General features: G+C 39.3%; 1 protein-coding gene across 2 annotated transcripts in view; it reads left to right on the plus strand.

The window, feature by feature from the left end:
- Dapp1 (dual adaptor of phosphotyrosine and 3-phosphoinositides 1) overlaps nt 1-16,916 on the plus strand; it is a 49,162-nt gene that overhangs the window by 12,346 nt on the left and 19,900 nt on the right. Inside the window, exons 2-3 of one of the 2 annotated variants that reach the window (XM_026398136.2) lie at nt 5,133-5,255; nt 8,175-8,308. In XM_026398136.2, coding sequence (XP_026253921.1) covers nt 5,133-5,255; nt 8,175-8,308 — 257 coding nt within the window. The remainder of the gene's footprint in view (nt 1-5,132; nt 5,256-8,174; nt 8,309-16,916) is intronic. The other variant, XM_026398137.2, reaches the window with a different exon arrangement.

A 16,916-nucleotide genomic window follows, 5' to 3' on the forward strand; every position in this document is an offset into this window, starting at 1 on the left:
GGAAGATATTCAGAGGAAATAGGTCTTTGAATAATAAGGTCCCTGGATGATAAATGAACTGAAAGTCTGTCATAAAAAGAGTAGATGAAGATGATGAAAAAGAGAAAAAGATACATTCGAAGTTCTCTCATCTATGTAACTCCAAGAAGTAGCTCTGGGACTGTCTTGAAAGCTGTACATCAGGGGTGGCAATTCAATGGAGGCAAAAGTTTTCTGTCCCTCAATCATGCAAGAATGGCTAATCTTTCCTCTATAAGTACTGAATCCCCCATCATTAGAAATATGTAGATAAAGATTAAATAAAAGTCTGTAGGGTTTCAAAATTATCCAAACACTACAAAAATTGAAAAGAATATAGACTAAGCTGATGGTTGTAATTTTTTCTGTAATGAGGAATTATATGTGATTTTCATTTACTAAGTTAAACATTTTTAATTGATTGGTTAAAAAAGAAAATAGAAACAAGCCAGGTGCCATGGTACATGCCTGTAATCCCAGCTACTTGGAGAGGAATTGCAAGTGTCAGACCAGCCTGGGCAGTTTAGCAAGATCCTTAGCAACTTAGCAAGACTCTGTCTCAAAATAAAAAATAAAAAAGGCTGGGGATGTAGCTCAGTGATAAGGCAGGTTCAATTTCCAGTAACAGCAGCAGCAACACCAATAGTAATAATATAAGAAATAGAAATGTGATTTTTGTAGTCATCAGAAGCAAGTTTACAGTGAAGCCCGTGAAGCTCCAGCTTTGGGTCCTCTCACTTGTGCAGACTCCAGTGCTGTGGATAGTAGATGCCAATTCACAATATTTAAGACCAGAAACTGCTGAGTGTGATGGTGCACACTTGTAATCCCAACTGCTTTGGAGGCTGAGGCAGTAGGTTCACAAATTCAAAGCCAGCCTCAGCAACTTAGCAAGAACCTCAGCAATTTAGAGAGATCCTGTCTCAGAATAAAAGATAAAAAGTTCTGGGGCTGTGGCTCAGTGGTTAAGTGCCCCTGGATTCAATCCCTAGTACAAAAAATAATAATAATAATAAAGAAAGAAAGAAGAGAAGAGAAACTGTACATAGTCATAAAATGCTCTAGAACTGGGCTGGGGTTGTGGCTCAGTGGTAGAGTGCTTGCCTAGCATGTGTAAGGCACTAGGTTTTATTCTCAGCACTGCATGTAAATTAAGTAAGTAAATAAATAAATAAATGGTACATGGACAACTAAAAATAAATAAATAAATAAAAATGCTCTAGAACTTCACAACTCACCTATGAAAGCAACCTGATAAATGTTCCTCAAGTTACCAACAATCCTAAAAACTTCATACCAATATCACACTGTGAAACTGAAAATAATGTTTTGAACAACAAGTTAATTCATGAAAATTAAGTTCTTTTTCTCGGATTTGTGTTGTTTGTGGTATTTGTCCCTCAAATTTTACTTTCACACACAATTTTTCAGTAAACACCTCTGCTCATATTTTCTCCTGCTTATATGTGTTTCATTAAGTGGACACTAGAAGTAGCATCTCTACCTGAGGTTCAGTTATGGGAGATGTGCAAAATTCTCCTCCCAACTATACACTTACTAATAACAAATGATAATATCTATTACCCCCCAAATTTCTCTAATATTTAATACTGTCTAATCCTTCTCTTTTAGATATCTGGTGGATAAATAAAAATATCATATTGCAGTTTTAATTTACATTTACTTGATTAGTAGTGAACCTTTATTTGAATTTGTATTTCCCCTTCTATGAAAGGTTTTTATTCTCTTCTTTCCATGTATATATTTTAATTTTTACTATATTTTCTTTATAATCAGAAAAAAGCAATACTTCAAAAATCACTGAATACTTTTCAAAGCCTACTTTGTTGTCAGCTCATTCAAGGAACCTGGTTTTGATTGTCCTTCCTAGGACATCCCTTGGGTATTATTCCTTCTTGCATGTAGTTTGCAAAGTACTTTTCTTTTCCTACTGACTAAATTAATGGTTTCTTGAAGCTCTGTCTGGGCTTTTTCATTTTTGCACCCTTACCTGCCTAGCACAATACTTTGCACAAGGATTTGCACAGATCTGAAGCAATTCAAAGATACAGAAGGTTCATTATGGGAACACTACAAGTTTAACTTTATTTGTAACTTTTAGTTCTTTATGCACATAGACTCAAACCATCCTTACCAAAGGTAAATATATTTCTTAAAAGGACACACTGTGTTATTTAGGTCCATATCCACTTCCCTGGCAGATGTGTTCATCAAAGTGTTTTCAGAAGGGAATATTTCATTCCACTAAAAGGGGAAGTTGAGACCTTAGTGGTAGAGCTGTTTGGGGAATGAGAATACTCATTGCATCATCAATATGGCCATGTGTATTCAGCTTCCTGGAAAGATCCATATTAGGTTGCCCAGGCCCCAGAGTCCATGAAACCAAGATGACAACATTGATTCAAGCAAAGCTGCCACCTGGAAATTAACTCTGTAAGGATTTTCCAAGGTGACTTTTGCTTTATACTCCAGTGTTTCTTATGGATTTATGGTATATAATTAAAATATTATCACAAAAAAAATCTTAGTAAAAATTGTCATCAGGCTAAAATTGATATTAGATTTCTGTTCATGCTTTAAACACAGACCGCAGATGCTGTTGAAAAGACAGAAGCGGCGGTGCACAACTTGGAAGGCTGAGGAAGGAGGATCTCAAATTCAAGACCAGACTCAAAAATTTAGCAACACCCTGTCTCAAAACATGAAAAGCACTGAGGGTATAGCTCAGAGCCTCCCTGGGTTCAATCTTCAATCTTCAGCAGCACAAACACACACACACAACCCACAACACACACACACACACAGAAAAGAAAAAAAAGACATTCAATGAAATGTGCAAATCTTTTATGTTTTAAAATTTTGTGAATCAATGTTATTTCAAATAAATAATCTACTGGCTTTAATTAAATCTTATGATGAAATGTTCATTCTGAGGTTAATTATTGGCAAAATATACTTAAAAAAAACTTTTGACCTTGCAGAGATTTTATGTACCAAGAAGAATTATCATTTTGGTTTTAGTTGAACTTGAAGCTTGTTATAGCTTCCCTTGTAATCCTTCCAGCTGTGCTTTGAAAGCATTTTATAGTGAACAGATTTGAACTTGTCTGGGAATCAGTTCAATGAGTGAGATTTCTCTGGGAAAACTACTCAGTGGGTTTTCTTATAAATGCCACTGCTATCAGCTAACAAATACATTTCTTAAACTGAATAAAAGCACCTCTGTCCAAAAGAGGAAATATGCTAAAGAAACATGTATTAGGAAATGTAGGTTTAGGAAACAGATATCTTGAACATCTATGTAGAAACTTCCTTCCACAGATGTACTTTATTCTTTATCGCTACAGCTAAAATTTCATGCCACAGGAACATCACAGCCTGTGTGGCTCATGACAAGGTCCCTCACTGCCAGAAGAAAGTTCTTGCATGCTCTACACACCTCTTCAATAGCACTTAGCTCATCATGTTGACATGACCCGTCTAATTGTCCATCTCTCCTTCACTGCCTTGGATTGTGGGTCCTTTGCCTCTGTTATCTTCAACTATCTGTTATCTGGATTAAATGGAAAGGAATAAAAAATATATTTGAACAAAAATAAAATCGTATCACAGAGGGTTGATTGCAAGTTATGACTCTGTGATTTTCAATGGCTTTATGATAGTAACTAACCTTCTGAGTCTTCCTGTTTGCTTGTCTCAGTCACTCCACCTGTGTGGACATGTGCAGTTCTCACAATTGGCCTAAGAGCTACAACTATTAGTTATCCTACTTTGGACATGAGGAAACTGAGGCTCATATTGGTAAAGTAACATGCCCAAGATCTTGCTGCCAGTAATAGATATTACCTGACTTGGGACCTGGGCAATGAGATTTCAGGAGCCACAATTTCAACTGCCACACTGGACTATCATAACAATGACCTTAAAAAATCACAAGAAAGTCCCGTCATTAGTAGAACATTAGGAGAAAAGAACAAAATGTCCAGCAGTGTCCTAGAATGGCCTTATTCCCATAGAGTTAGGAGTGGGGGGACAGATCTGAATGCCAACTAGAGGCATAGAATACATCGTAGTAGGAAACCCAGGAAAATGATTAGCATTTGTATCTTCTGGAGAAAGAAACAGGGGGACTGCATCTTAAGACTGAAAAAAAAAAAAGACTTTATTTTCACCATGCCTTGTTTTGAATTATTTGGATTTTTTTCTTTTATCATAGATATATGTTACCATTTCTAAAATACAAGATCAGTTAAAACACAGACACACACACACACACACACACACACACACAGAGAGGTATATGAATGTGAATCTCCTTGGGACTTTCCCATCTCTTCAGGTATTTGTCAGTTTGACACAATATTTGATGAGCCAGCACTCACTATAAAACACCAGAATTCTTTACAACTGGCTTCATTTCACTCAGAACAGTGGACTATAGTGCAATAGCTTAGTGGCTTTTCCATGAAACGGTTTCATACTTGACAAAAGAGAGAGTAAGAGGCAGAGACCAAAAAAAAGAAAGAAAATTAGTCAAAGCCTATTTTTATGGCTGTTTTGGATTGGACTTTTTAAAAATCTCTGTTCTTAAATCAACATTCTCTATTATTTTGATAAGACTGCCTTATGAAATACCACAAACTCAACGGTTTACCCAACATTAGACTTTCATCTCACATTTCTGGAGAAATTTAAAACCAGAGTGACAATAGGATGGTTCCTTCGGAGGCCCATGAGGCTATCTCCTAAGTTTCTCTTTCTATAAGAGGACCCCAGTCACATTGGGTTAAGGCTCCCTTTAATGTCCTCATTTTAACTAGATTAATACTTATCTCCAAATAATTTTGTATTCTGAAGTACTGGAGGTTAGGGTTTCAACATGTGAATCTTTAGGACACAATTCAACCCATAGCACGCTGCTATTAGCCGACTCTCTCTTCCCTGCTTCAGCCTTGTCCTGATTGGGCTGAGAGCTTGGTCTCTGGCCTACCTATGATGGGAAGCATATTGGTAAGGAATCTTCAGAGGGAAGCCCCGTGAAGAAGTCATCCTTTGGTTTTCTCTGAGTGAAAGTGCTGTTTTCCCTTTTCTAGGTGGTATCATGGCAACCTCTCACGTCATGCAGCTGAGGCTCTTCTTCTCTCCAATGGATGGGATGGTAGCTACCTTCTGAGAGACAGCAATGAGCAGACTGGACTGTACTCCCTCTCCGTGAGGTAGGGTGCTTAAGGACTCTTGAGTTTGGTGTGGTCCCATCTGTCTTTTGATGGCTTTTTCTTATCACTCAAATTGCTGGATAACAAAATTCCCTGACTCCTTTGGGGCCACCAGGTGAGATTTCAAACTCTGAATGGTGAGAGACTATTGAAAAAAAGAAAATCCTGCTTCATCTGGCAGGAAAAGGATGTCAGAGCTGGAGGAGACTTTGGGAATTATTTAATCTCAACCTCTCATGTGGCTGGTGAAGAACAAGAAACCCAAAATGGTGGAGTGTCTGGCATCCAATAAAACAATGACAGAAAGAGCACCACAGTCGAAATCCCTGAATCCTGGCCTAGTGTCCTTTTCACTTATTCCTTGCTTCCCCTGGAAAATCAGAATTTGTGACTATACAATGTCCATAGCCACAAACTCAAGTGGGCCATATGCAACTTTAAGATGTTTCCTAAAAATGGGCTCAGTTTCTTTCTTGAGGCTCCATTTTCCCCAAATGGTAAGGATCTAGTCCTTCCCAGGCACACCCAGCCATGCACTGGTTGTTCAGTCCTTGCAGGATGTCTCTTCCCCACCTGCGTCTTCCTGGCTGGCTTCCCAGATCAGAGAGGCTGACCCAGCTCGTGGTAATCGAGAGGGGTGGCTGGTTCCCATCAGCCTCTACACTTGTTTCTGCTGACATACAGCAGGTCTTCTTGGGCTCTTGGGCGGGTTTCCTTATCTCCACAGGTTAGACTAGAATGTGAGGTCCCCACAAATTTCCCTCATCCACTCACTCTTGACCTCCAACTGCCCAAGAGTTTGTGTGACTGTCTGATGGCAGCTCCCTGCACCCTTGGAAGAAAGTCACAGGTTCCCTTCACAGTGAAGTCCTCCAAGCTAGTCCAGCATGAGAAGGTTTTGTTTCTCTCCTGCTCTATCTACATGGCCCATGCCTCCTGGTTCCTTACTCAGTAGCAGTGTCTGTACTCACTTCTGCTGATGAATCCTCCTTTGTGTCTAGTTCAGCTCCTGTTTGTTCTTGTTTCTTGTGTTTAATCTCTCTCTCTGATAGGGGGACATGACTGGTCACAAAAATATTTCCCTAAATAACTAATGACAAGTTATTTATGCGCTTAAAAGCCCATGATTAACATATTTGCTTATCTGCACTCTAGGCTTAAGGCTTCTGTATTTGTTTTCTATGCTACAAATGAATTTCCAAAATTCTTAATGGCTTAAAACAAAATAAATGGGTCAACTCACAATTCCTGTACTTTAGAAGTTCAGAAACAATGTGGTTGGATTCTCCAGAAGCTCAGAGTCCTTTATAGCCAGGTAGCTATAAAGGTGTTGGATGAGGATGCGGCTCCTCGTTTCCTCCTTCCCTCCTTCTTTCTCATTCATGGCTTTGCTGCTGCTGAACTAAAGTTCCCATTTTCCTTTTAACTGTCAACCAGAGACCAATGTCAACTCCTCGAGGCTGCCACAGTTCCATGCCATATGGCCTTCGTGGGCTGTTCACAGCATGGTTATTGCTGTCTTCCAGTCCAGCCAAGGCACATCTCTCTGGATTCTTCTTTTATGGACAAAGAAAATAATTCATTTTACAGAGATCATATGATTAGTTAGGGCTCCCAGGTAATCTTCCCATCTTAAGGTCAACTACTTTGACAACTTAATGACCTGCAAAGGTCCTTCACAATCACATCTAGAGTAGCTTTTGATTGGATAAACTGGAACAAGATGTCTGTGTTCCAGGGGCTTGGCATTGAGGCCATCTTCTCAGGCTTCCTGTCACAACTTTCCCCAATAGTGAATCTGAGGTCTACTTGAAGAGGATGGGAGCATAGGCAGAGCACAACAGAGTCATTAGAGAGTCAAACAGAAAAAAGCACGATCATTAGTACTTCTCATGCTACCTTGTCACATTTTGCTTATAAATTTTCTAAATAACATGGATGGGAAAATTATGAAACCAAAAATGGAATTCCACTCAGGTGGCAGCAAGATTCTGATTGTCAACCACGTTAAAAGTTCATCAGATAGTTAGGCTGCTGATGCTTTATTGAATGGATCCTCCCCAAATCTCAAAACACATGTGGAATTATTGGATCAAAGAATATTCACGTTCCACTTATGTGTGTCTCATCTGAACAATGAGATCAGAAGCTTCTTCTGCACAGATAGCATGTATATATTTCATCTTCATGAAAAATTACAAATAAATCACTGGGGTGAGACCCAGCAATCTTGGTTTTAACCTGCAGATGATCCCAAGGTTTTAACTTGCAGGTAATCACCTGCAGGTGATCCTGAGGCACACTAAAGCTGGAGTGGGGGCATGGGCCCGTGGAGAGGAATAGTGAGAGATGAAGCTAGAAAGAGAGAATGGGATCAATTAAAGTGGGGAGAGATATATATTACTTAATGTTCTACCTCATTTCAAAAATGAAGTAGAAAATAAAAATGTAGGAAATTGGATATTTTACTCAATAGGCAATGAAACAGACAAGAAAGGAAAAGGGCTGGGCTCAAATAACTGAGTGACAGAAGCAGAATTCTGACTGATCCCAGACAAGGAAGAGAGGAAGGCCAAAGACGGAAAAGAAAGTGATGACAAAGTTAAGTGCCATTTCTATCATCTCTATTTCCTGCTCTTCTTAAACTCATGACCCTTAGAGGATTAATTTTCAAAGCCTTTCAGTAAGACCTAGAGAGGTAGGGAGAAGTGTCTCTTGTCTTTCAGTAGAGTAAAAAGTGCCAAAAGCAATTAGTGATGGTCTTTAAAACTGGCAAAGATCTCAATGATTGCATTTTTAAGAACTGTATATTCAGTTATTAAAAAAGTTAACGGTGATGCCAATACCCAAGACTATGCTTGCCTTCAAAAAAGATATTCATTTGTTAAATAACATTAAGCACTTCTTTTTTCCTTACAGAGCCAAAGACTCTGTCAAACACTTTCATGTTGAATATACTGGATATTCATTTAAATTCGGCTTTAATGAATACTCATCTTTAAAGGACTTTGTCAAGCATTTCGCAAATCAGCCTTTGATTGGAAGTGAGACAGGTAAGCTGTCTAAGTCCATTTTCTGTTGCTATAACTGAATGCCTGGGGCTGGATGATTTGTAAAAAAAAAAAAATGTTTAGTGTATAGTTCTAAAAAAAATCTAAGAACATGGCGTCAATCTTGACTTGGCTCTAGTAACTTCATGCTAGGTCATGACACAGTAGAGAGCATCACATGGTGAGAGTCAGAGAGGCTGAGAGGCCTAGCCAAATCAGTTTTTATAAACAAACCTATTCTCGAGATAATCTATTAGCCCATTAATTCATTAGTCCATTAATCATAAGAATGGGTTAATACATTCGTGAGGGCAGAATCCTAATCACCTTTTAAGAGATCCTACGTTGTCCCACCTCTAAATATCATAATGGGAGCCTGGGAATATAGCTCAATTGGTAGAGTGCTTGCCTTGCATGCATAAGGCCCTGGGTTCAATCCCCAGCACCACACACACACACAAAAAAAAATTCTTTCATATCATAATTAAATTTCAATGTAAGTTTCAGGGCAGACAAACCATATCCAAACCATAGCATAAATATTTGAAATATTATTTGAAGATGAAAAAGCAAACTATAGTACACACCATCCTGGTACTGGAATTACCCAACTTGTTTATCTAGACTATTTAAAGAAGGTAAATAAAAGTCCACTTCTGTATCTGTGACATAGAATCACAATTTCATTGTCCTCAATGGTGATAAATCTCAGTTAAATCAAGAAGCTACAGCACAAGAGGAACTCTAAAGTTGATTAAGGCCTACTGCCCTGAGCTTATTAGTACTTGTTTTCTTGGTAAACTTGTCAGTGGACTTTCTGCTGATTTCTGTGTGGGGGGAGGTGATGCCATCATTAGCTTCTTCCTTTTCTGCTATTTATGTGGCCTGGAGAGACCCTGATATGAATCATACCGTGTCTAGTACACATGAAAACCACAATGGAAACCTCAAAATGGTTGCTTTGCTTTATACCAACATCACCAGCTTTATAATAAAACGTTCTAATCTGCAAAGTGGAAACTCTAATCTTCTTCTTCTTCTTCTTTTTTTCCTTGTATAAATTCTCCCAGTTCACCCTGAAAATTACTTCACCATTTAACCTGCAGTTATTCTCACAAAATAAATAGCAAGTAGGGCTGTTCATCTCCTGCTTACCTTGAGCTTGGCAAGCATTTTAGTGTCTCCAAACTCTTCACTCTTGTTTTAAACTCTTGTCCAAATCTACATTTGATTTTTTTTTTCTTTAGTTCTTGGTCACTGGGAATAGAGAGGAGATTTTTGAAGCCAGGGCTTTGTTAGGATTACCTCTAATTTTGTCCTTATCTCTGTCGGCCAGGTCCTGGTCCAATGCAGAGTGTTTGGGTGAATGAATAAATGAATGAGTGGATGATTTGTGAGTGGGAACTCCACAGCTTTCAAAGCCAATGGTATTTTTTCTGCCTTCTCTTCTTTCTAAGCAAAGTCAGCTCCCTTCTTTTAAACTCTCTTTTTATGCTCTATTTTCAATTCCTTTCATCATTCTATCTGTTCCTTCCTGGACCTTCTCCCAATCAGTAGGGAAAGTCCATATTCTGCATGTTGGCAGATTTCAAAGCAGTTTGAGATCAAAGTGAATGCAGTGCATTCTGGTTAGACCTCTCAGACACTGCTCCAGTCGCCCGGCAAGAAGATCACCTGAGCCTGCTCCAAAGCAAAGGCACCTTGTCCCAACACTGGGGGCAACCTTCAGCTTCCCTGTAAATACATGATTCTGACTAAAGAAGCCTTGTGACTAATGCATTAGGGATTGTGATGATTTAAAACCCTGGCTCCTGGAGTAGATTCTATAAAATTTGCTGTACATTATTATTACTAGAGTTACTATTTTATTTATTACAGTAAAACTCAGAAAACTATGATTGTTACCCTCTCCTTGCCTTTCCTCTGTTGTATTCATTATCCAGTGAATAATTTGCTATTTGAACCCTTGCTTCAGGCCCCTTGTGTTGATGGATATGTACTCACTCCCTGGCTTCAAGCCCTTGAGTTAGATTCGGCTAATTCTATTCCCCTTATCTGTCCCAGCCAGATGAAGGCCAAGCCACCGAGGCTGGAAACCAGAGGCCAAACCCATGACAGAGGAGTGTTCCAATCTTTCCCCTCTGGGAATAATAGGCCTCAGGAAACAAGATAACGTGCTGAAGTCACCATGAGTCTTAAGCCCAGCAGGTCCTCAGAAGTCACAGAGTCACTACTGTGGCCTAGGAAAAGTGGTGGATGGAAACTAAGATGCCACCTTCTAAAAATAGGCCTTTTCTTACTCATTTAAGAATTGGCTCCCAGCATTGGCTCCTTGTGATCAGGAGATACCAAGCTGAGGATTTCTTGTGTTCCATAACACAAAGTACAAATCCTTAGGGCTGGGAATGTAGCTCAGTGTTGAAGTGCTTGTCTAGCACGCATGAGACCCTGGACTTAATCAATCCCCAGCACTGGAGAAAGACAAAGAAGAGTAAATTCTCAAATCCTTTAAGTTAGATTCAGATCTTCAGGGAACACATTTGTCCATACAATGAACAAGGCCCTGGCAGGGCTTTCACGTTCAGATTCCCAGAATGAGTAGGACTAAGACCTGATGTGGCCAGCCACTACTGTCAGCCAGTCCCAGACCCAGTCTCACGCTGCAGGGCCTAGAGAGTGAGTTTATTAAGGTGAACTTTTGTCCACTGGCATTACCTCTGAAGGCAAGAGAGGGAGTGTCCAAATAACCAAAGGCTTACACTTTTTCCTGAGTTACATACCGTATCTTCAGCAGATTGAAACCAAAGGTACTTGACTGTGTCTTAAGAAAATCTTTACCCTCAAGGTATGTGAAAGTGTGGACCTAAAAGGATGAATGTTATTTTAAAATATCTTTTTTCTTCTTCTACTGCTATTCAGTTTCCTAATCTAAAGAACAAGGGATTCCTAGACAAGATCGGAGGGACCTGTGTCAGTTTTCTTTAAAAAAAAAAAAAAATTATTTTTTAATTATGGGCGGACACAATAACTTTATTTTATTTTATGTGGTGCTGAGGATCGAATCCAGTGTCAGTTTTAAGAATTCCATTATTGCAGGGCGTGGTACTGGGGAAAGCCTGTAATCCCAGTAACTCGAGAGGCTGAAGCAGGAGCAAAATTCAAGGCCCAAAGCAATTTTGTGAGACTCTGTCTCAAAATTTAAAAAAATAAAAATAAAAAGAACTGGGGTTGTGACACAGTGGTTAAGCACCCCAGAGTTAAATCCCCTATAACCAAAAAAAAAAAAAGAAAAAGATTGTTTTTTATTATTGTAATTTCCCCCTTCCCTTGTTATAATCTGCATTTAATCTTTCTATTCTCCATTGAAGTTTAAATTCACTCTAATTTCTCCTACGAAGACCCATAAACATTGTCATGATACTTCCGATTCTCAAAACCCAATAATATCCCCAATACATAACAGAGATATGCAATGTACTCACTTACTATGATCTGCCCAGTGGCCCCTTTATCTTCCAACATATTGTGCAATTCATTTTTAAAAATATCTTACTTTTCGAATTAGTATGTAAGCTCTACGAGGAGAGGGATTTTTTTTTTTTTTAATCATGAATGCTTCCTGATGTAGCCCAGACTGGCAAGAATGTGTCATCATTCCCACAGTAGGTCACGTTGGGCACCATTCTCAATGCATAACAGTTTGCCTGGTGACACCGCAACTAGCAAATGCCTGACAATTTTAACTTCCAAAGTTGATGCAAAGTATATTTTAAAAGAGTGTTTTGTGTTGCATATATATTCAATGAGGATAAAATTCAGAATTTGTCTTTCATTTGTAATAACAGGATATTGTGTAAAACATATTCATGGGCTGGGGATGTGGCTCAAGCAGTAGCGCACTCACCTGGCATGCCTGCGGCCCGGGTTCGATCCTCAGTACCACATACCAACAAAGATGTTGTGTCCGCCGAAAACTAAAAAAAAAATATTAAAATTCTCTAAAAAAATTTTAAAAAAACATATTCATATTTGTCCATGACTTCCACACTCAACTCAATAGACTCTGATAGTTGAGAAATATTTTTATTATTTAAATATCTTTGATCTATTATTAATGTTCACTGTATCTTCTTGTAATTAGCCAAATTTCATGTATATATTCTTAAGAATACAGACAGCACTTACCTTTCTACTTAAAAGTCTAAATATTATTAGAAAAAAATTGGTTTTTATTCATACATTCAATAATTTTTATGCGATGAGGTCATGTACAATTTATTACAGTGTATGGTGACTTTAATCATGAAATCCACATGAAAAAATATGGTACAAGTCAAGTGCTGTGTTTGTGCTTACTACTTATTTATGTATTATGTATTTTTGTATTCATTTTGTGCTTACTCTTTATAATACTTGGTTCTTGGTTTTAAAGATCCTATCTTGTTCTTTTGTAAATGTCAAATTTCCACTTCACTTTTTTGTTTTGATATGGGGATCCCCAACCTTTTGATTATAGCCACAGCTATTCTTACTTTATTCTGTGAGGTCAGCCATCTTACCCAGGTGGCATTTTAAAATAATGAAGTCAAAATTAAATTTAATTAAAATATTGCATGATACTTCTGAAAATAACTAAATTTACAGGATTTTAGAATAGGAAGGGAGTTTGGAACCATTTGATTTTTCTTTTACAAAGGAAACTGAGGCCTGATGGAAATGTTAAAGCAAAAACTCACATCTCCTTCCTCAAGCTGCCTCCTAAAGAATCTATTTTTTTTTAACTTTGACTTATACATGGGAATTCTTGACCACAACACAGTATACCATTTATCATGCCATAAAGATTTCATGCTGACTGCACCTGAACTGAGAAGAATTATGGCATAATAAGTAAACACATGAATTCCCAGTTCAACTCCTTGCCTCTGTGACTTGCCAACTATGTGTCCTCAAGCAAGTTGCATAATCTCTCTGACCTTTGGTTGTCATCACCTTAAAAATTGAGCTGATGGTACCAGGTGTGACAGTGCACACCTATAATCCCAGCCGCTCAGGAGGCTGAGGCAGGAGGATCACAAGATCAAGGCCAGCTCAGCAATTTAGTGAGGCCCTAAACAACTTAGTGAGACCCTGTCTCTACATAAAAAATAAAAAGGGCTGGGGTTGTGGCTCAGTGGTAAAGCACCTCTGGGTTCAATCCTCAATACCTCTTCCAAAAAAAAAAAAAAAATTGAGCTGGTGGTAATTGTTCATACTTCCATATCTTGTGAAGACTCAATATAGACACATAAAAACACATAAAATATGTAAAATATATAGAGTAATTTTTGGCATAGCATAAATGTTCCATCATTATGTCTGGCATTTAATAAAGCCTTTTACTGGTTGTTAATGCCATCAGATTCTAGGCAAGAGCTGTAAATACTTTGGTATATCATGAAGTGTTCATTTAGGGACAAATGAATTGAGGTTTACCAAATGTTCCTAATGTCCTCAGACTTTAATCCAGTTCCTTGTGGGTTCCTATGAATGGTACAAACAAGGGCCCACTCTAATAACAGTGACCTGACTTGACTTGGATATTTGAACAGAATCTTCTCCTGCCCTAGGTAACTGCTCTACTTCCCCTCTCTCAGTGTATTTCTCCCAGTGAGTCTGAAAATTGAATGTTAAAGCCCATTCAGATATAAATGAATGTGGGATAAAGTCCATTTGTAGAGCAGGTAGCAAAGAAGGAAGGAAGAGGGTCTTAGCCTGGTGGTGGAGCATGCCTCTAATCCCAGCTGCTCAGGAGCTCAAAGCCAGCCTCAGCAATTCAGTAAGGCCCTAAGCAATTTAGCAAGACCCTGTCTCAAAATAAAAAATAAATTTAAATAAGGGTCTGGATATGTGGCTTGGTGGTCAAGGGCCCCTGGGCTCAACCCCAGTATCAAAAAAGAAAAAGAAAAAAAGAAAGGAAAGAAAGAAAACAAGGGCCTTGAATATTGATGTAGGCCTGGGCCAAGAGAGCCACTGCCAATTGGCAGGAGAAGACAGAACCATCATGCCATTTGCAGCGCTTGTTTTCTGAACCTGAAGGCAGTAATAAAAAACATGGGTATATGTGATCCTATTTTAATTTCATTCAGCAAATATTTTATTGAATGCCAGCCATCAGATGGGCATTGTTAGCCACTGATTATAGAGAGAGATGAATTGATATCATTTTTGTCCTCCAACACCTCAAGAGTCCAGCTTTTAGGAATGTAATGACTAAGTTCCAACTTGATGGTATAAAGGAAATACTTAAAAGTTTCCCTTCAGGAGTTCTGTGCCCTCTGCACTGCACTCTATTTCAGATACCAAAATAATGCCCGAGGCTTGAGGCTGTTCTTATCTTTTCCTGGCTCCCTGCTGGTACACAAGATAGGAGTCCTTGAATGCTGTCTCATATTGTTGCACACAGAGTTATTGATGCACCTCTTACACGTCACTGTGTTATCATTCCGCCAGAGCAAGCTAGAATGTCTGCCCCCATCCAGCTCTGCTCATCTCAAAAATGAACCTCTGCAGAGCATGTCTGAAACCTAGTTTCATGTCAAAGGCAGGAAACAACAGTCCCCTTCATGCAGCTCAGAAACTGAAGTGAAACTTGCAGCCAAGTTTCCAAGGCCTGTGGTTGCTGATCTTCCTCCACCACCCGCTGCCTCCCGTTGCTTTTTATCTCTATCTTCCAACCAAGTTCTGGGTTCTTTTGGTCTAAATATCACTAACCCAAAGTTCTTCTTTTGGAGCCAAGGCACTATCTTGGACCTTGAGGGGGAGATTATGAGTCTGTGGTGGCTACATTAGATAAGTTTCTTTTGATTGCAAACACAAAAACTAACTCTAGCTAAGTGAATTAAAGAAAATATATAGGGTAGGGGGAGCAGAGTACAGAGAGAAGAATGGGAAATTTTTTTAGAAAGATACTAATATGTCCTCCCAGAATTAAAGGGCAAGTTGAACAACCAAGATGCAGGAATCATCTCATCCGTTGTGATGGCAACTCTGAGGTTTCCAGTGAGTTGGAAAGCCTGTCTCTGTCTAGCCCCTGCTCATCTCCAAAATGGACCTCCGCAGAACATGACTGAAACCAGGTTTCATGTCAAAGGCAGGAAACAACAGTCTACTTCATGCTTTTCACACACTGAAATTGGTGGCCTTCTTTCCAGAGAAGGAAGTAAGGGGACACACAGGAAGTAAACCTAATGAGAGTGGCCCAGGTTGCATGTTTGTGGGCGAGGGGCCATTGCCCAGTGGTTCTGTAGGGCCGGGGGACTCTATCTCTGTATAGTGGAATGGGACAGTCTCTATAGAAAGGGGGTCATCCGAAGCCTAGCAGCCAGGCCAAGATGTCTATATATTTGTTCTTCCCTGGACAAGAATGTTCAGCTAAAGTTCTGTCTTCTTTGACACCAGACTTTTATTAATGGAAGGTACCATTTTAGAAGTAGTTTGTCATTTTCTTCCTTCCACAATTGAATCTAGCCTCTTGCATGGTTTTACTAGTTAAAAAATCAACCTACAGTTATTTCCACTCTTCTAGTTGACTCAATACTACCTCCCTGAATCAGCTTTTGTTGGGTTAAACTTTGGAGGAGGTTTTCAAAATAGAATTTCCCTTCCAATGGAGATTTGAAAGAGTCATGTCTAAAGTTGTCCTGTTCTTGTCATAGCCCAGGGGAGCTGTGGGCCTGGGAGGCTCATTCACCCCGGGCTTTTCCCTGACTTAAGTCTGAACTACTGTAGCATTCATTCATCCATTCCCTCACTCATCACGCCTTCACTTCGTCAAAAACTCTGAGGCATGGAGGTATAAAGAAGAATTTGACACCACAGCAGCTCTGAAGGGTCCCAGAGAGCTTTGAAATGAAATAGGAAATGCAGTGACTTTCTAATATCAAGTGGTTGAGGTCCTGGCAGGTTCAGGCAACTACCCCAGCCCAGAGACCTTCGTACTGCAGCACACCTGGTTCCTGTGGTTCTCCTCTCTCCCAGAGACTAAGCCTGGGGTCCACCAGATAATGGCCATCCAAACACATGCAAACACTTATCCCCTGACCTGTGAATATGGTATGCCACGTGGCAAGAGAGAATTAAGTTTACAGGTTGAATAAAGCCTGCTAGTCAGAAAACTCTGAGATGATATTATCCTGGATTATGCAGATGGAGCCATTGTAATCACAAAAATTGCTGCAAGTCAAAGAGTCGGGCAGAAGAGGAAGAACCAGAGAGATGGCAACATGAGGAGGACTTGACCTCTTGTTGCTGGCTTTGAAGATGGAGGAAAGGTCAAAAAAAGATATCCTTTAGACTAGAAGCTAGAAAGTACCAGGAAACAGCTTCTCCCCTAGAGCTTTCAGAAGGAAGGCAGCCTTGCCGATACCTTGATTTCAGACTAGTGAGATCCATGTCAGACTCCTGTCCCCCAGAACTGTCAGATAATAAATGTGAGCTGTTTTGAACCAATAAGTGTAATGATTCCCTACAGAAATAATAGGAATGCAGGTAAGAGTATGCAAAGAGTGTTTCTGGTAATATCCATCAGGTATATCTTTCTCTTTTCACTTACAGCATTGTTTTAATATTA

The sequence above is a fragment of the Urocitellus parryii genome, chromosome 10, assembly GCF_045843805.1.
Source record: "Urocitellus parryii isolate mUroPar1 chromosome 10, mUroPar1.hap1, whole genome shotgun sequence".
Classification (NCBI taxonomy): domain Eukaryota; kingdom Metazoa; phylum Chordata; class Mammalia; order Rodentia; family Sciuridae; genus Urocitellus; species Urocitellus parryii.